The sequence below is a fragment of the Thermothelomyces thermophilus genome, chromosome 3 (genome assembly GCF_000226095.1).
Source record: "Thermothelomyces thermophilus ATCC 42464 chromosome 3, complete sequence".
In the NCBI taxonomy this organism is placed as follows: Eukaryota; Fungi; Ascomycota; class Sordariomycetes; order Sordariales; family Chaetomiaceae; genus Thermothelomyces; species Thermothelomyces thermophilus.
Window position 1 is genome coordinate 3,458,017 of NC_016474.1, and position 17,884 is coordinate 3,475,900.

General features: G+C 57.9%; 5 protein-coding genes across 5 annotated transcripts; 3 read left to right on the plus strand and 2 right to left on the minus strand.

Moving 5' to 3' along the window:
- The first annotated feature begins 178 nt into the window (after window positions 1-178).
- MYCTH_2305050 (uncharacterized protein) lies at window positions 179-2,880 on the plus strand. Its single transcript, XM_003663249.1, has one exon. The coding sequence runs from the start codon at window positions 328-330 to the stop codon at window positions 2,707-2,709; it is 2,382 nt and encodes a 793-aa protein (XP_003663297.1). The 5' UTR covers window positions 179-327; the 3' UTR covers window positions 2,710-2,880.
- Window positions 2,881-4,264: 1,384 nt separating this feature from the next.
- On the minus strand, window positions 4,265-5,453 carry MYCTH_2305051 (uncharacterized protein). The gene is made up of 3 exons (XM_003663250.1): window positions 5,281-5,453; window positions 4,701-5,114; window positions 4,265-4,602 (listed from the first exon to the last, which is right to left on the minus strand). Exons 1-3 carry the CDS (start codon window positions 5,354-5,356, stop codon window positions 4,310-4,312), a joined length of 783 nt encoding a protein of 260 aa, XP_003663298.1. The 5' UTR covers window positions 5,357-5,453; the 3' UTR covers window positions 4,265-4,309.
- Window positions 5,454-6,960: 1,507 nt separating this feature from the next.
- Window positions 6,961-9,101, plus strand: MYCTH_2305054 (uncharacterized protein). The gene is made up of 3 exons (XM_003663251.1): window positions 6,961-7,278; window positions 7,350-7,753; window positions 7,818-9,101. The coding sequence occupies exons 1-3, from the start codon at window positions 7,121-7,123 to the stop codon at window positions 8,993-8,995; spliced, it is 1,740 nt and encodes a 579-aa protein (XP_003663299.1). The 5' UTR covers window positions 6,961-7,120; the 3' UTR covers window positions 8,996-9,101.
- Window positions 9,102-9,774: 673 nt separating this feature from the next.
- Window positions 9,775-10,459, minus strand: MYCTH_2139227 (uncharacterized protein; the record flags this gene model as incomplete). The annotated part of the gene is made up of 3 exons (XM_003663252.1): window positions 9,775-9,892; window positions 9,976-10,284; window positions 10,423-10,459. The coding sequence occupies 3 exons, from the start codon at window positions 10,457-10,459 to the stop codon at window positions 9,789-9,791; spliced, it is 450 nt and encodes a 149-aa protein (XP_003663300.1). The 3' UTR covers window positions 9,775-9,788.
- Window positions 10,460-11,004: 545 nt separating this feature from the next.
- MYCTH_2305058 (uncharacterized protein) lies at window positions 11,005-14,391 on the plus strand. The gene is made up of 7 exons (XM_003663253.1): window positions 11,005-11,668; window positions 11,724-11,805; window positions 11,875-12,024; window positions 12,084-12,477; window positions 12,543-12,955; window positions 13,011-13,148; window positions 13,198-14,391. Exons 1-7 carry the CDS (start codon window positions 11,466-11,468, stop codon window positions 14,026-14,028), a joined length of 2,211 nt encoding a protein of 736 aa, XP_003663301.1. The 5' UTR covers window positions 11,005-11,465; the 3' UTR covers window positions 14,029-14,391.
- Window positions 14,392-17,884: the final 3,493 nt, after the last annotated feature.

Genomic DNA, 17,884 nt, shown 5'->3' on the forward strand with positions numbered 1-17,884 from the left:
TCGATCACCGCGATCCCGATTCTCGATAGCGCATCACCCGACTTACATCCCTTGCTTCACCGCTTCCCCCACAGCTCGGTAATCTTAGCTGCAGCCCAGTGGAGGTAAGAAGCAGCCTTAAACGACCTTCAGTCCTTCCGCACCCGCCGAATCTGGGCAACACCAAGGCGACACCATATCATCCCGCGCGTCCCGTGCATGTCGCTGTCGCCGCAAACTTTGACCTCCTCGGCGGCGAGCGCTTAGCAGATCGCGAGAAGAACCCCTCCACACTCTATCGCAGCGCGCTGCTTTGCGCGTCCCCTCTCCCAGGCTCGGCCAACACCGATGGCCAAGATACCAGACTCTCAGGCCGAAGAGCCGTTTCCTATTTTCAACGATGATTTCTTCAACGAGTCGACGACACCAATGGGCAGCCAAGCGCCAATGCCTGCGGCGCCGCCAAAACCCGCGCGACAACCCCTCCAGAGCGCGGATGCCAACGTCGTCCTCAATCCACCAACGGCTGCCGCGGCCAAGCGGTCCCCTCTCAAATCAAACAATGCGCGGCCTTCCAATGCAGCACCGCTTGCCCCGCTCAACGCGTCGCAGGGCAACAAACTCAACACGGTTCAGATGATGCCGCCCAGCAATGCGCCGCCACCGACGGACTCGCTCGAGAAGAAGCAGCCGGTCATGTCCCGATTCAAGACGGTCGCAAAAAAGCCGCAACCGGATTCCAACGCGCAGTTGACCAGCAAGGAAAATTCACACCCTCCGATCTATCCGGCCCCGTCTCCTTCGCAATTCAATCTTGACCTGGAAAACTACTACCAGAAACCGTCAGGGAAGCGCACCTTGATGGAACCCGCGCCAATCAAGGAAATCCGGCCAGCAAAGAAGCAGAAAGTCGACGACCCTCTTCCCCCGCCCGATTCATTTCCCCCGATCATCGACGATGGCACGAAGCCGAACCACAGCTATGCGACCTTGATCGCCATGGCGATCATCAGGTCCCCCCAGCGGAGGTTGACTTTGTCCCAAATCTACAAGTGGATTTCCGACACGTTCTCGTACTACCGGGGCGACAACACGGGATGGCAGAACAGCATCCGGCACAACCTCAGTCTCAACAAGAGTTTCGTCAAGCAAGAGCGGCCGAAGGACGATCCGGGAAAGGGCAGTTACTGGTCGATTGAGCCAGGCACTGAACACACGGTGCTCAAGGAGAAGCCCTCGAGGAAGTCTGCGGCGCCCACAGCTGAGAATATGCCGGTCATGTCGACGCGCCTAGAGCCGTCGCAGCCTCAGCAGCCTCAGCAGCAGCCGCTGCTGCAACAACAACAACAACAACAGCAGCAGCAGCAGCAGCCACGGCCACCTTGCGTATCCGAGCCCATGCTCCCACCGCAGCCTGCAGCCCCCCAAAGCATTCTCCCCGCGCTACCCCCGCAGCCGTCCCAGCAACTCGCACCTGCACCGCCATTGCCGGAAATCTCATCGGATGCCACCATCCCCGCGTCGGATGCCGCTACTATCGAGGAGGGAGTGAGCGGACCTGCTGAGAAGGACATGCATCACGAGCCAGAGCTATACTCCCCTCTCCCTGCGGCGATGCACTCATCGCCGCCCATTCCAAGGCGCTTAGAGCCGCGCCATAGCGGCACTCCTCCCTCGCAGCAACGGGTGCAGCAACAATCGTCGGCCACTAAGTCCCGTCACCGGCGAAGATTCATGTCGATGGACGACAGCGGTTACATCTCGTCCCTTGAGTCGTCGGCCATGCGCCCGAACCAGCACGCCAAGCTTCTCACGTCCGAGGCTGACCGCCCGAGGATCAAGAGGGGACGTGCCGAAGAGGAAATTGCTCGTCTTCGTGCCTCCTCGTATGACAGTCCGTCGAAGGGCCGTTCGCATGGGTATGCTCCGCCCTCGTCGTCGCCCATCAGACAGACATCAAGCAGCGGAAACGGCCAGATGCTTCCGCCCCTGACCCCGGCAATGAAGCTGAAGGCGCCGCCGAAACCCCCGCCGTCCGTTTCTCCCAGCACAAATCTCCGCCTTCACCGCGAGAACATCCAGTCCATGGTTGATTCGCCGTTTAGGCGCGTCTCTGCATTGCTACCGGAAGGTGATGGGGAGTCTGCTGCACAGCAAACGCCTGGCTTGCACGGAGAACATCTGTGGTACTACCTGGAACAATCTGGCGACAACAATTCGGGCTTTGACATCTTTGAGGATCCGGCCGATTTCCAGAACCTCTTTGCTCTGACCCCCACTGTTACCCACACTGGCTCCCCGGCCAAGCGGTCCGTGAAAAAGCAGCGTGCCGAGCGGTCGCAGTCAACCAGCGCGATGAGCAATGCTGCAAACTCGGCTCCCAGCACCTCCAAGTCGAATTCGTTCCTCAAGATACCCAACCAGACGCCCAATTTGACGCTAGAGACACCGAGCAAAGTCTTTGACGGACTTCCGTCTTCGCCGAGCAAGGTCTTTATGGATATGCAGTCACCGAGCAAGATGCCCCTCATCAATGACGAGAACTTGGACGTGTTCCACGGGGTAAACCTCAGCGGCCTCGACACGCCAGACTTCCTCGACGAGAACGATTTCTCCGGATTCGACATGCTCGCCGGCTTCGAAAAGATTGGCTCGAATAACGCGCAGGCTTCGCGGAATACCAGCGGTAGCAAGGGAACGCTTAACCGCGCCCACACGTCGATGTTTTAAAGAGCTGCCTTCTTCCCCGTCCCTTTCCGCCTGTCCTCGAGGGTTGATGGTTACGAATGTTTTTTAACGATGTCACGAACAAAGCCAAGCACATCATAGCATCTCACTGCTGCATCTGTCCGGCGTTGTTGGCTTACCCGCGAAACGGGACTGTTGGGACGCAACAAAAATCAAGCAAGCACTTTCCTGCGGCCAAAACCCCTCGGCCGCGCAACATGCGCAGCGGCCCTCGCTCTTTGCGCAACTGGGGTTCGCTGGCCGGGAAATTGCTATTATCTCGTACCCTTACGATAATGACGAAATGTTTGGGCGAAAAGGGGGGGTGGCGGACAACGGAGTGAGGTTATTTATTACGGCAAGGGCGCATAGCAGTAGCATTCCGCGGAGTCATACAGGGATAGTTTAGCAATTGGGTTGTTGGGATTTTTGTACACGGAAAAGGGGGGTGGCCGGTTCGGGTTTTTGTTTCTTTTTTCTTCTCGTTCATTTTCTGAACTATTCCCAGGGTTCGATTGGTGTTTCTTTTGGGAGGAGGGAAGAGGTTGGGTTCAACAAGGTATTGGATCTGGTTTTCGCCTCGGGTGTTTTGATTCATTCCCTCGCTTCCGGCGATATCGCCAGCGAAATGGGTGCTGGATGGCGCTTGGACGGATATATTTACTTGGGCTCGGCTTGGACGGGGGGCCACGTCCGGAATGGGAAGAGGTTACGGCTGGTTGGTTTCCTTAGAGCGGTCGGGCTTCGTCGCTGGATTGGGGGAGCACCTTGCGAGGGGGTCGTGTTTCTTTTTTTTTAGTCTCTTTTTACTGCCGTCATTTGAGACTGTTGTTATGGCGCGACAGCTGAGATGGGAATTCCGTCTGTCCTTCCCTGCTTCGCCTTTGCTGGTTTGTCCCGTGTTTGAACAGCAGTGTCTGATCTCCGTCACATCCTAGCAACAAAGACACTGCAGCAGGTGGAATGCATCAAAAGCTGATGGTTCCCTCTTGCCGTTCAATCCAGACCTCCCCTCTTGTCTCCAAATCGTTTCCGCTCCTGCTTCGTCGTGCACGCCTGTATTATAACGATGGGTATCTCAACTATTTTTCTCTCGAGACGTCCGCGCGGTTTCATTCCGGCATGACACCCTCCTCCCGAAGGCTGTTGAATCTGCCGGCTGACCTGCAAACTCCGATATCCCATGTCTATCCTATTCTCCCAAAGTCAACCAAGAATATAAAAACGCCAAATCCCATGCAAAAGTAGACCCTGCCTTGCCTGCGGTTTCCCATCCCATGTTTTCCCAACCACTACATCTCTCTCTCTCTCTCTCTCTCTCTCTCTCTCTCTCTCTCTCTCTCTCTCTCTCTCTCTCTCTTTCATATGACCCCAGGGTTAACGGTCCGTCGTTGAGTAGGACCACCCTCTCTCCCCCCACACCCTGTCCTCTCTCCCTGCTCGAGGTCCGGGTTTTTTTTTTTCTTTTCACTTTGAAACGCTACGCGTTTCTCTGCGGCCGTGTCCCAGATTAAACCACTCCGTCGCCAAGTACATAAAACGACGTTGATCAGCGCCGCTGACGCACACCCACCGGCTCAGCCGCGCGCCGGAGAATCCCCGCCTAATAGATGCCCATGCGCGTAGCCCACCCCGCAACGGCGGCTCCCTTCTTCTGCTGCTGTTGGCGGTGTTGTAATTGTTGTTGATGTTGTTGCTGCTGCTGCTGCTGCTGCTGCGAGCGCTGCTGGTGGCTGCTGCTCTGCACGCCACCGACGTGGATCTGGTAGGGGAACGGGTTCGAGTCGGAGGTGGTGATGGGGGGGATATGGTCCTTGTGCGCGTTGGCGAGGGTGACGGTCTTCATGATTGTGTTGTGCAGGGTCGTCTCGGACGCTCGGCGGACCTTGGCTCGTTCTGCTCGGGGCGGGAGAGAAGGGATTGTTCCGTCAGTTGACTAGTCCATGAACGCGCGTGGAGGGGTGCGGGTTGAGGGATAATCCGTCACAACATACCCCCTTCTGTTCGCGGGTCGGCCACTGTCACTTTGACCGTCCAGCTCTCCCAGGGCACCTCGTCATCGCCGCGCATGGCGTACCATGTCTTGCGCCGGCGCTTTTCGAGAAATTGAATCGTGATCTGACCCCGGCCGCCGCCGCCGCCGCTAGAGAGAGGGGCCCCTCCTCCTCCTCCTCCTCCTCCTCCTCCGCCTACTAGCAGGCCAAGTCCAAAGCCGCCGCGGCTCTCGGGCAAAGTGTGAGATTGGTGGCGCTCAGCTTCGAGCTGGCGCACGAGGGCGGCCACGCGCTGGTCGATGAGGGTCTCGATCTCGGCTTCGGGGACGTAGGGCAGCTCGAGCCCAAGGACGTCGCGGGTTTGCGGGAGGACGGCGGAGAAGTAGCGGAGGAAGAAAATGGTATGTAGGATACCTGCCAGGAGTCGGGGTCAGTTCTCCTGCTGTTCCGTCCTCCGGACTTCGCCATGGCGGCGTCATCCCGGGGGGGGGGGGGGGTTGGTGGTGTGGTGCGCGGGATGGATTCGGTGGAGCGCGCGCGCAGGATAAAAAATATCAAAGCGCCAGGGGCCGAGACTCACCGCGGACGACATCGCGCACCGAGCTGGGGTCTGCAAAGGCTTCAAGAATGAACTCAGGCGCGCCGCGTTGGTCCATTGTGTGAGATGTCTTGAATGGTGCCGTGCCTTGAGTTGTGTGGTGCGAGCGACTCGAAAAGGGGTCTGCCCGACCGGAGACTGGAGGGGCAGCAAATTGAGGGGCAGCTAGGACCGAAAGAGAAATTGTGACGTTGGCTGTGCTTTGGGGTGGTGACGGCCCGAGTCCGAGCGTTGCTGACAGCCGAGCAGCCCCGGATTTTCGGTCGAAGACGAGAGGCCCCACCGTAACCTTCGTGCGGTGCACTGAAGCCTGATCTGCTGGGTCGTGCCGCCCTGTGTTGTATGTATGTACCGACTACTACATACAGTACACTACCTTAGCGCAACTAGCGTGCGGAGCACATACATACAGACATACATCAACAAGTGCACCAAAACTGACTCAAGTTATCCTGCAATTTTCGCCACTCTCAATGCCGATACCAACCGGACGTGCCTGATCCGGCATGTTTGCCCACTTCCAGCTGGTCGATTTCTTATCCCGTGATCCTCCGCAGAGGAAGTCCGACGAAACCGAAGGAACGGGTCGTGCGGTAGGTAGTCTACCTAGGTAAGTACCTTCGGTTGGCTTGTGCCGCAAGGCGCGTAACAACCTGGGCGTGCTGTGTTAGGTCGTTCCCCAGGGACTGGTCAGCCCTACGGACACACGCAAACATTAAGGGACCTTATTTGCCTTTCCTGGCTGGCGGCTTCCTTCCACAGCGACTTGGACTTGCCTGGATATACTTTACAAATAGGGAATTTGCCCATATGGCCTCTGTCTTCCTCCGAAGCAATGTTATGCCAAGTCTGACCTACACCACGACGCTTATAGCCAATGTAATACGTTCCAACCCACTAGGCCACTTTGTAAAAGCCCTGGACAATCTCGACATCGGGTGGAATTCTCGACATCGAGTGGAACCCCATGGTGACTGTCGCCAAACCAAGCCCGCGGTATGCAGACCGAACACGGTGCTATTGAGGATAAGCGTTGGAAGAAGGGCCCCGACCTCCCCGGAGACTTCAGCCATCACCAGCACTTCTCATCACCTCCCTCATGTACTCCTCCATTTGGTTTCCTTGCCCAATAGAGCCCAGTAACCGACGATCAAACCCGCTGTATAGTTTTGAGCCACGGCCGTAGTGGTATGTCTTCATATCCAACCGGACCCCGGTCCGAAGGCGCGCACAAGGTGGCGGGCAACAAAGGCTGAAGATGGTGGTTGAAGTTCGCCCTCTAATACGGTGCATCGAACCCCATAACTTCATTCCTGGGTTCTGTCGCAATCGGGTTCTTGCTCTTGTTCTACAAGTCCAAAAAATCTACGTGGGGAAAATTCCATGCTCTTGAAGCACGAACCTCGGCTCTTTGTATACCGTACGTAGTAGACCAACCGCGAAGACCGCCTAGCCACTACTCCGTATATTAGGGTGCTTTCCCTATTCGCTTCGAAACATGGAAACCACTGACCTAAGAAAGTGGTCAACTTGGTACAAGGGGAGATGTTTTCTACAGGGTTAGGGTTCGAATAGACCACCCTTGCAAACCCCGGATTGCATCAGCCCTATCAGGGCCCCCCCGAGGCCGAGGTTATCTATCCGCTACGGTGCAACAGGGGCCGACGAGCTATCCACATTCACGCCGGATGCTGGGGGGCAGCGCGCGGCGACCTCGTTCTGAGCTCAGCACACAGAGGTTCCTTTACTCTCCACCCAACCACTTCTCGCCCTTTTCCATGCTTTGCAATTGCAGAATCGTCGAACATCGACCAGACGCACCATGCTCGCCGCCACGAAACGATGGTTCAGGCGCAACCGCACGCCCATCGCCATTGGCCTGGGCGTTGTCGGCGCAGGGTACATCGTCGCCAATTACGTGTCGGCCAAACTGCGTGATGCCCGCGAGCGCATGAGCAGCGATCGCATCGCCAAGGAGAAGTAAGTAAACGGGATAACCCGCCAAACCCATCAATCCCGGGCTCCCCTCGGCTGATCGTGACCGCTGCCAGCCTGCGTCGTCGCTTCGAACAGAACCAGGAGGACTGCACCTTCACCGTCCTCGCCCTCCTCCCGACCGCGACGGCCAACATCCTCAAGGCCATGGACACGGAGCAGATCACGTACGAGATCCAGCAGATCAAAGGCTCGACCGCGGCTAGAACCCGCAGCATCGGGTCGACCAGCCCGCCCAGCATGTCGGAGGCGAACGCGGCCGACGACGACGGCCGCAGCATCATCACGGTGAGCGCCCAGAGCGAGGCCGGCATGCAGACGACCCAGATCTCGGTGGCCACTCCATCATCTGCCGCCGCCCCGGAGAGCCACGCTGCCACTGCCCCACCTGAGACGGCTTTGGCACCGCCAAAACCACGGAAGACCAAGAGGCAGCTCTGGGACGACCTGAAAATAAGCGGTTAGTTCAAAGCCGCTCACGGCCCTGTCTCGCACCGACACACGCTAACAGGCCTTCCCACCAGCAATCGCCAGGGCGTTCACCCTCCTCTATACTCTCAGCCTGCTCACCATGCTTACGAGGATACAACTGAACCTGCTCGGCCGGCGCAGCTACCTCTCGAGCGTCGTCTCTCTGGCGACCGGCGGCAACGCCGCCCCGGGCACCATCAACCTCGAGAACAACGATGACGACGGTGCCGAAGAAGCCTATGGCACCGATTTCGAAGTCAACCGGAAGTACCTGACCTTCAGCTGGTGGCTGCTCAACCGCGGTTGGGTCGACGTGATGCACCGCGTCGAGGCTGCCGTGCGCCAAGTCTTCGGCCACCTCAGCCCTCGCGATACGATCTCGCTCCACACCTTCTCCCAGCTCACCCACGACGTGCGCAGCATAGTCGAAGGCAGCGGCCCCTCGACGGAGGCGAGAACAGCCTGGCTCCCCTTCCTCCTCCCCCCCGTCGACATGGAAGACTTTGTCCTCCGCGAATCGGGCGTCCTCGAGCCTGATCCCATCGACAATGTCGCCGCCGCCGCCGCCGCCCAAGGGACCAGCCCGACACCAGCAACATCGGCCCCTCCCTCCACCGCCGCCGCCTCGCTCCGCCGCCTGCTCGACGAGACAGCCGACCTGATCGAATCCCCCCACTTTGCCCACGTCCACACGCAGCTCCTCGACGCGGGCTTCTCCGCCCTGCTCGAACAGAAAGTCGTGTCGGGCGTCTTCGACGCCAACAGCACGCCGTTCGCAGCAGCTGACCCGCTGGGCGGCGCCGGCGCCGGCGCCATCCTGGGCAACCGCGCCGTGCTGCTCCCTAAGATCCTCAGCGTGCTCACCCGCCAGGCCCACGCCATCGGCCAAGGGATGAGCGACGCCGTGCCGCCCACGGTCAACGTCAACGAGTACCTGCAAGCGATGGAGGCCGTGCCCGACCTCGAGGCGTTCGCGGCCGTGGTGTACTCGAGCAACTGGCAGGCCGAGATCGTGCCGGACGACGGCGCCGACGGCGAGTCTCGGCCGCACTCGCAGCCGCAGCCACAGCTACAGCCCGGGGTGAGCAAGGCGTTGCCCCAGGTGGGCGGTGCACACGGAGAGGGGCAGCATCAGGGGCTGGGTGAGTCGAGCACGGTGTTTGTGGATGGGGAGGAGGGGCAGACCCGCTTGTTTGACAGCGCGTGGGAGAGGGCGAGCGCTTCGAAGTGAAGATTTTAGATCTAGGTTTGTGGGGGTATGGTAAAGGGTTTCTTTGGTTGCTTGTCTTGGGATTTTCACGTCTAAGAATCTCGTGTGTGTATCAGTACCCCCCCCCCCCCCCGGGTGCTTTTTTTTTTTTCTCCTTTGCCTTTTTCGATGATGATCATACCTCGCTTGGGAGTCGGGCTAAGAACGGCGGGGCGCGAAAAGACGGGCATGAAATCAATGTACTAATGAGCTTCCTACAGGTAAGGTTGGTTGGCACACGGTAGAAGGGGCAATGAATATATTATACCAGTGAGGGTCAATTCTAGTTCTCGAGTCTCCGGAGCCGGTTGGTTACGTGACAAGTTCACGCATATCTCGGGCCCAACACTGAAAAACGGAACACGATTCACTCAGTATAGGTTGAGCCGTTTGTCGAAACTGTGCTCTACATCCATTAGCGGTCCCCCCCCCCCTGTGGCATATTCCGCTGGGTATCTCTGTCCATCGTCTCGTTCGGCCTATTCCTGCACAGCCTGAATATCTTGGGCGTAGGACCGGTCTTACTCCACCGTGGGCGCTCCTCGGTTTTTTTTCGTCCACATCGGGTATAAGCCGTCACAAGTCTTCTACCTTTTCTCATGCCGCTGACTCACGAGCAGCACATCTGGCGCCCCGGGGAGGCGTCGAGGCCGGGACCTCCGACCCAGCTCTTTCCTGCGTCAAGATAACTGCAGACTGACAATGTGTGCCCGTTCTGCTTTTTTTTTCATTCTCTCTTCCTTTTCTTTTTTCCTCTTTTTCTCTTTCCAATCCCTCACATTAGCCCCCTAATGAACTGGTCTAGCCCTAGTTCAAACAACTCGTTCCTCACGCCCGCGCCGCCCTTGTGCTCGACCGGTGAGAGCGGGTTCTTGACGACTGTGAGTCCCCCGGTCCGGTCATCAGTACTCGGGGGTTTCTCCTCGCTTGTCGGGAAAGGAAGGGAGGGGTCATATACGCACCGTACTCGACCCACAGGTTGATGTAGATCTGGTGCAGCACGTTGCGCATGCTCAGCGTGGCCGTGTCGGTCAGCATCACCAGGCGCAGGTTGCTGGCCGTCTCGTAGTAGTGCAGCTTGTAGTGGGCGGTGCGGTACGACACGAAGGCGTCGTCGTCGCCGCCCAGCTTGCGCACCATGTTGCGCAGCGAGAAGACGGTGCCGAATATGAGCTTGGCGTCGTCGGCCGTCGACGCCCGAGGCGCCGCCCCCGCTTGGTGCGCGTCACCCGACGAGGACGGGAGCCAGGTCTTGGAGTAGATGCATTCCGCTGATGAACGGACCAAAGAAGGGTTAGTTTCCGTGAGCTGTACGATTCGACGTCCGGCGGAAGGTGGGTAGCACCACGGCGGGGGGGGGGGGGGTTTGGGGGAGAAGGGTTAGTGTGGAGCGGAGAGGAGAGGCGCACTGTGCCGGTCGAAGATGTAGAACGAGTAGACGACCATGTTGGCGGGCAGGCGGACGGGCCAGTAAGGTCCCCTGGGCGAAACGAAACGAGTCTCGCGCCGGGGACGACGAGGTCGGGCGGAACGTGGGGGGGGGCGGAGGGAGGGCGGTTGACGGCAACGGCGATGGTGTTGTTGCAGAGGCCCGCGTTGCTAATAATGGCCGCGGCTCAGAGCATTGGCGGGCGTCGGGTCTCCTCGAATCGGATGGGGGGACGTCGCGCAAAAAGGTTTGCCGAGCTGGCTGCTGATTGATCAGCGATGCGAGCTGGTGCTTCTCCTTGTCAGTGTACCGAGACCTTCAAACCCCCCTTGATTGACTTGATGCAGGTCCACGCCCCTACCGGGGAAATCAAGGCCCGTGCGTCATCCCTACGAGGCGGCTCTCGCTCCGGCGGGGTAGTACTGTACTCCGTACATGTACTGTACTTGGATCTTAGTGGGGTCACGGCTGCCCTACGGGGAATTGCGGCAGCAGCTCGATACCACTTGGGCCCAATGATTGATTCAATGCGCCTACGCCCTCTGACTTGTGTGGGAGAGAGGTAGAATCTGTCGACTTCCGCTAGTTTCATTCAAGATTCCCCGGAAGGGCCCTGATAGTGGCCAGAGCCTGCCCTCTCGCTTGATGACCACTCAGCGACCCCAGTTCTGAGTTTAGCAAACCCAAGGAAGGGACACTCCCGCCGAGGCAGCAAGCAAATCATCCGGGTTTCACGGGCTGCGAGGCTTCGATTTCACAACACTCGTATCAATATTAGCAGTCACTGCGCAGGGATTGATTTTCCAAGCCGTGACAGCCCTCCTCCTCACGCCCCCGCCGTGGAGTTGCTCATCTGGCTCGTCCGACCCGTCAAGTCCGGAAACTGTGAGCGCACTAAAGAAAAAAAAGAAAAGAAAAAAAGAAAAGGACGAAAAGGTGCTCGAAACATTTGTGCCCAGCTTGCCTCGCCGGTCTTGACTCCGGAGATTAGGCTGCCCGGTCGGGGACATTCGAGGTTTGGTCATGGCCAGTGCAGAAAGTCACGAAGCTCAAATCGAGAAGACTACGGCAATCGACCTGCCGCTGCGCTCGCGCCCGGTCGACGGGGACGCAATGGCTCCGGCCGTCCAACCGCCGGCGACTCCGGCCTTGGTCTCTCCGGGAATCCGGGTCGAGCTGTACGGCGATGCTCAGGCGAAGTCAAAGCCCGCGCCGATACAGCCTCAGTAGGTGCACATGGTCTCATATCTGGGATCCCCTCGTTAACGGCGCCTGCGCCAGATCCGCACCTCCGGATGTCCAGAGTTTCCCGAGCCCCATGAGGCATCATCGGAGGACCCCTTCGGCCCATCGCGAGATCAAGGTACGTAGGGCGTCCGACGTCAGGTGATTCGATGTCTTGTCTGCCTACTCACCGGCTCCCTGCCTGCAGGAAACGCTCAATGCACGATCCGAGTATTACAACGAGGACTCGGAGGGCCGCTCACACCACCAAATCAATCAGTACATCATCAAGGATGAGATAGGCCGTGGCTCATACGGCTCCGTTCACTCGGCCGTCGACCAGTTTGGGAACGAATATGTCCGTCCCGGCCCCACACGGACTCTCGTCTCGACCAAACGCTGACTGACCTCTTTTAGGCCATCAAGGCGTTCTCCAAGGCACGACTCAGGAAACGGGCCCAGTCAAACATCCTCCGCCAGGGCCCGCGGCAGCCTGGCCGCTTCCACCGAGCCGGATTCGGCGCTCCTGATGACCCCATCATGGGCTACAAGGCCCAGCGAGCCAAGGAGGCCAAGGATGCCCTCTACCTGATTCGCGAAGAGATTGCCATCATGAAGAAGCTGAATCATCCCAACCTTGTTCAGCTGATTGAGGTCCTGGATGATCCCGAGGATGATAGCCTCTACATGGTATTGGAAATGTGCAAAAAGGGCGTCGTCATGCACGTCGGCCTCGGCGAATCTGCGACGCCCTACGACGAAGAGCAATGCCGGTACTGGTTCCGCGACCTGATCCTCGGTATCGAGTACCGTGAGTTCTCCTCTTCTGTTTGGTCTCATCGGCGACAAGCTACTTATGCCTACGCTGCGCGGTAGTGCACTCTCAGGGAGTCGTCCACCGTGACATCAAGCCTGATAACCTATTGCTCACCGAAGATGACGTCCTGAAGATTGTCGATTTCGGTGTGTCCGAGATGTTCGAGAAACCCGACAACATGAGGACGGCCAAGTCCGCTGGCTCGCCCGCCTTTCTCCCTCCGGAGCTGTGTGTGGCGAAGCATGGCGACGTCTCGGGCAAAGCTGCCGACATCTGGTCCATGGGCGTCTCCTTGTATTGTCTCCGCTACGGAAGGATACCCTTCGAACGTGAAGGCGTGCTGGATATCTACGAGGCAATCAGGACCGAGACTCCGAAATTGCCCCCTGACGAGAATCCGGATTTTGTTGACTTGATGGGGCGTGTGCTAGAAAAGGACCCGGAGAAGAGGATAACGATGGCTGAGCTCAGGGTAAGACTCCGCGGCTATGTCCCTTCATGAGAGCCGCTCCTGACCGCACTCCCAGGAACACCCGTGGGTAACGAAAGGGGGTACAGATCCGCTACTGAGCGCCGAAGAAAACTGCTCCGAACCGGTTGATCCGCCCAACCTTCTCGAAGTGAACCACGCCTTCACCCGACGGATGAGCCACCTGATCTGTGTTGTAAGTCTCTTCTTCCCAACATGATTCGGGACCGACTGACAACCCCCAGATGAAAGCAATCCGCAAGTTCAAGAGCCTCCTGTCCCGCCGTCGAGCTGCCCGCCAACAGGACGCCCACCAGGACCTCGGCAGCAACGCAGGCTCTTCCTCACCTCGGCCGGACGAGAAAGCCCACGATCGACAATCCACGGCCGAGTTTGCCGCCCGCGTCCTGCGAGAGCGCCAGGAATTCCTCGCAAAAGGCGGCAGAGCCAGCCTTGACCAACTCCTCCGCCAGTCCTCCTCCTCCTCCTCGACCCTTATCGCCACCCGCACCAGCGAGTCCGAGACCCAAGACTCGCAAGGGCAACCCCCGTCACCGCCGCCCTTTCTAGGGATTGGCACAGGCGGCATTGACGCCTTCCCCAACGCAATCGACGACCCGCGGCATCCCTTGGCTGTCGGGAATGGTGAAGGCGCGCCAGTTGAGGCGGTCGTCTCGGATTCGCCGACGGTCGTGGACTTCAACGTGTACGACCGGGCGTTTGAGGCCGAGGTGGAGCGGATCAAGAGATCGGGCAGCAGACGCGCCGGTGCCGGCGCTCGCGGGTCGAGGGGACAGGGGAGGCCGACGGGCGGTGCTGGTGCAGCAGGGCAACCGGCCGTGATATATCAGACGAGGCTGAGCGAGCGCCGCGGCGGTGGAGATGCGGGTCTTGAGGGTGGGCAGGAGCGGCTGCTGCAGCAGCTCACCGGGGGGGGTTCGAGGTTCGCGGATGTGGTGGCGAGGGCTATGGCCGCGGAGGTGGCGAAGGAGAGGTCGGAGAAGAGCGAGGGTTCTGCGGAGGGCCAGCCTCATGCGGGAGGTGAAGTGAATCCCCAAGGCCTAGAGCGCCAGTGAGGGTCAGTTGCTCGTGAACAGGATCCCCAAGGTAGACCGGCACGCTGCGGCAGTCTCGGGTTTGACCCTCCGGTTTCCGTCAACCGTTCCATCTACCACCGTGGCGTTTGGAGGATTGAAGTGAAAAGGGATGTTTCGTCGTCTCGATGGATGTTGTTTTTTTTATCATTGTGTCGAGCCGAAAAACGAAACGTCTACTTTTTCAAAAAGTGTCTTGAGTTAAGTTTGAAGGTACGAGAGCAGGTTGAGCCCAGCCTCGCTTGCTGCGAAGCGTCAACTCAAAGTTGAATGATGAAAAAAACATTTCCTCATCGCCCTCTGGACCGTCGTCCCTTTCTCGACTTTTATCTTTCCGGTAAAGATAGACGGCAATGCATTTGCACTGCCACAACCGCTTTCGCCCACCCGCATCGCCAAACAAGCAATCCCCCTCCACAACCCCGCCGGAGATAGCTATTTTTAAGCATTGGACAAAGCCGATAAGGGCTCATTGGGACAGAGACATACGATACTTGACAATACAAAGGAGCTTTTGGTGGTTTGTGATGCTTCACAGGGCCTCAGTCAACGAAGGGCAACTCGAGCGGTGCCGAGATTGGAGTATTTGACCGCGCACTCGAGTAAGTATGTATGTACATACGTACATACATACATACTGTACAGTACAGCACACATGACAAGGCAAGGGAAATCTGGAGGCAGGATGACGAGCCGTGGAAGAAGCTTGCCTGCCGTGTAACAATACTCTACGCTAGTAGATGGCTTATCACGTCACGGAGGACACACGCAAAGCTGGCAGCTATCTTGCATGTGCCTCGACAGGGGGGGGGGAGCAGGTCAATTCACGCCTGCAATGCCCTTGCCTAATCCTTGCCCTACACTAGATTGCTGGGCCGAGACTGCCTGGGCAGTTTTTAGAGGATTACTTTGGGGTGTCTCCTACTCTCCGTACAGCACCCGAGACCTCGAAGTTCAAAGACTACAGACTCACTCGCCCAGCCTCCCGAGAAATGGGCCGGGAGGAGATAGATTCGAAACCATCTTGTCGCGTACGTGAACTCCGAGTTACCAATTTGTCTTGGATACCAAGGTCCAGAACCTTGGCCAAGCCAATATGGAGATATCGTGAGACCTAAGTAGCCGGGTCGAGATCTATCTCGATCAAGATCAGCGCAAAAAGAAGTGAATAGCGGGAACTCTACGGATTACCCTGTACGCCTTCTCAGATGAGGGACAGACTTAAAGGGGGAGAGGGAAGTGCGTAACGTAAAACAGAAAGTCGCTGCTGCCTCACTCGTGTGGGCGAGTAACTTACAGCCTGAAAGGTAAGTATCCGAGACATGGGCGGGAAGAATCTCCGAGAGACGAATGAGCCGCAATATATTGGACTGACTTCGATGGACGACTGACCGGCCAGCCACCCAGCCAGCCAGCCACGCAGAAGAGGAAAAAAAAAAAGAAAGAAAGAAAGAAAGAAGGGGAAGGGATCGTACCTACAATAGAAAGTGAAATTTTTTTTGTGCTTTTGTTGAGTTGGCCCGGCGCCTTGCCTAGCGTCTGCCACAAACACTTGGCAAAAGCTTGTCTGGACAGACGAGGCAATTCGGAGTGACGCTCAGATCGAGCCGAGAAAAAAAAGTCATACATATTACGTGATTACCAAGTGGACGCCAAGTCGCCGCCTACACTTGGGGGCAACAGTTGACCGGATGCCGGGCTGATTCCCGCGGCGATGGGCCAAGCCCAAGGGTGCACCGATCCTGCGACCTTGTATCGATGTATATATGTATGTATGTATGTACATTCATACATACATACCTTCAGACACACTACCTGTACACTTGCGTAGTTGATTACGGTGTTCCGTGTAGTTACACTAGTGTAGTGGAATCCAGGGCTAAAGTCTGCTGCCGTTGCAGGCGAGCCGCGGATCTGCAAGACAATATTCGCCGGGGTTGTCGCCGAATTTCGACGAATACCTCGGCCACGTGTGGATGATATCGGACAATATCCTCGCCGGCTCTGTAGTGTGTCCTGTACTGTGTTGTAAGGTGTACGGCTCACAGGAGTACATAACATCCATGCATACATACACACCACAACAACCACAACTTGTGTGCCCTTGGAAGCGAGGCCGGAAGACGGGGATCTGGGCGTCCCGGTGTTTGCCACACCGCAACCTGCCGTCCGGCCGTTCTGAACAAGGTGAAGTCTTGGCTGGACAAAGCCAGTTGTCATGAGTGAGCCTGCGGTTCGGAATCCGGTCCACCACCTTTGTCGCGAGTCGTGACTGCATGGCACTTGGCGGCCTTGGGAGGAACGAATACTTCGCAGGCCGCGGGCCGAAGCTGCGGTGAAACAGCCGGCCGTGGTCATGCCTGGCGGTGGTCTCTGGTGCTGGGCAAGGTCATGAAGCGCCTTGGCTGAGTACAAAAGAACCAAGGCTCACGCTTGGCCCAGAGGGCACAACGGCACAACGGCACCGCGGGAGAACGGCACCCGGCGCTGGTGGAGATTCCGAGAGTTGAGTCGTTTCCAAGACACCGCCAAGAACGGGTGTTGAATCCGTCGAACATGTCGAACTGGGGAAAAGAAAAAAAAGCGCCAAACCGGGCGGCGGCCGGCAGTTGGGACGAGTCCTGAGGACGGGAGCATTGGTGTGCTCCCAACTCGTTTCCCGTCTCGAGCTCTCGTCAACATTCGGTGGATTGTTCGCGTAACCGTGTGCGCGGCTTGCTTGACCAATAGCTAATTGGCTGCCGGGGAAGCGTGCGGCGCTGGCAATTGTGGCAGTCATTGGTGTGTGGTGTGGGATTGGACAAAACATCGAGGCAAGCTTCTGAAAAGCCCGACACGGGGACACATCTACCGTTGTGATGGGGGATGTAGTGTACTGTTACAGAGGAGAAAGCCGTGGGAAAATGCCTCACGGAGCTGATGACGAGAGCTGATCCGGCGGTGACCAGTTGCTGCTGCACGGCAAAAACCGCCTGGCATGTCTCGAGAGCTGCCGACTCCTTGACATCTTACACCACCTGGTATAGCCCGCATATGCTTTGCTGTGTTGCGTAACGATGCAATGCACTCTGCAGCAAGGGTGGAAAGGGTGGAGGAAGTCGAAAAGGGACGGGGAAAGGGAGGGGAGGGGAGAATGGCGCGCATGTTTCGTTGGTCAGTCGGGGCGCCAATTGAAGCAGTCAGCCCCCAGGTGAAGGCCTGCCATATCTGTGCCGCCGCTGCGCTGGGCAGGCCGGAGCGGCGCTTCGGCGGTCAGCCCGTGGCACCGTTATTCCTGCAGGGAGAGGGAACGGTGGCACCCTCTGGCTGCCACTGGGAAACGAGCGCGAGACCGATACACTAGATAGTGAGCAAATGCAGGGGACAAGGGGGGAAAGAGAACAATGAAAAATAAAAAGGGAAATCATCGAGGGCCTCTTCACCGCTCTCATCGACCTCCCGAAACTGAGAAGTTGACGGGTGACTTCGGAGTGTCCCCCCGTCCAAACACGGATGGGTCGCCGCAACATCAACAGCCGGGAGGCCGCCAACGCCGGGACCGGGAAGGAGGGCGAGATGAAGCCAGGTGGAAACCCGTGTCGTGTACGGATTACACTAACCCGTACACGACAAAGACCCCGCCAGCCTTTGGCCAAGAACTTCCGGTCGGCCTCTAAGTGGATACGATGCTGGAGTCCATCGGTGCAGAGAATGAATATATGTACTGCGTACTGCAAGCACTTCGTACGTAGGATGTAGCGTACATACTACAGTAGCTCCTGCATACGCGATTCGTGCCGTGTGTCGCAGCTCGGCCCTGGTGGGTTTGTCGCGGTGGTGATGGCCAATGCCCTGTTGT

Excerpts from the sequence above, each read along its gene's own strand:
- MYCTH_2305051 (XM_003663250.1), bottom strand. The coding sequence starts at position 5,356 with ATGGACCAACGCGGCGCGCCTGAGTTCATTCTTGAAGCCTTTGCAGAC. Across the intron at positions 5,115-5,280 it reads GGTGCGCGATGTCGTCCGCG|GTATCCTACATACCATTTTC; the intron begins GTGAGTCTCGGC and ends GACTCCTGGCAG. Across the intron at positions 4,603-4,700 it reads CGACCCGCGAACAGAAGGGG|AACGAGCCAAGGTCCGCCGA; the intron begins GTATGTTGTGAC and ends CGCCCCGAGCAG.
- MYCTH_2305054 (XM_003663251.1), top strand. The coding sequence starts at position 7,121 with ATGCTCGCCGCCACGAAACGATGGTTCAGGCGCAACCGCACGCCCATC. Across the intron at positions 7,279-7,349 it reads GATCGCATCGCCAAGGAGAA|CCTGCGTCGTCGCTTCGAAC; the intron begins GTAAGTAAACGG and ends GACCGCTGCCAG. Across the intron at positions 7,754-7,817 it reads GGACGACCTGAAAATAAGCG|CAATCGCCAGGGCGTTCACC; the intron begins GTTAGTTCAAAG and ends CCTTCCCACCAG.
- MYCTH_2305050 (XM_003663249.1), top strand. The coding sequence starts at position 328 with ATGGCCAAGATACCAGACTCTCAGGCCGAAGAGCCGTTTCCTATTTTC.
- MYCTH_2305058 (XM_003663253.1), top strand. The coding sequence starts at position 11,466 with ATGGCCAGTGCAGAAAGTCACGAAGCTCAAATCGAGAAGACTACGGCA. Across the intron at positions 11,669-11,723 it reads CCCGCGCCGATACAGCCTCA|ATCCGCACCTCCGGATGTCC; the intron begins GTAGGTGCACAT and ends CGCCTGCGCCAG. Across the intron at positions 11,806-11,874 it reads CGGCCCATCGCGAGATCAAG|GAAACGCTCAATGCACGATC; the intron begins GTACGTAGGGCG and ends CCCTGCCTGCAG.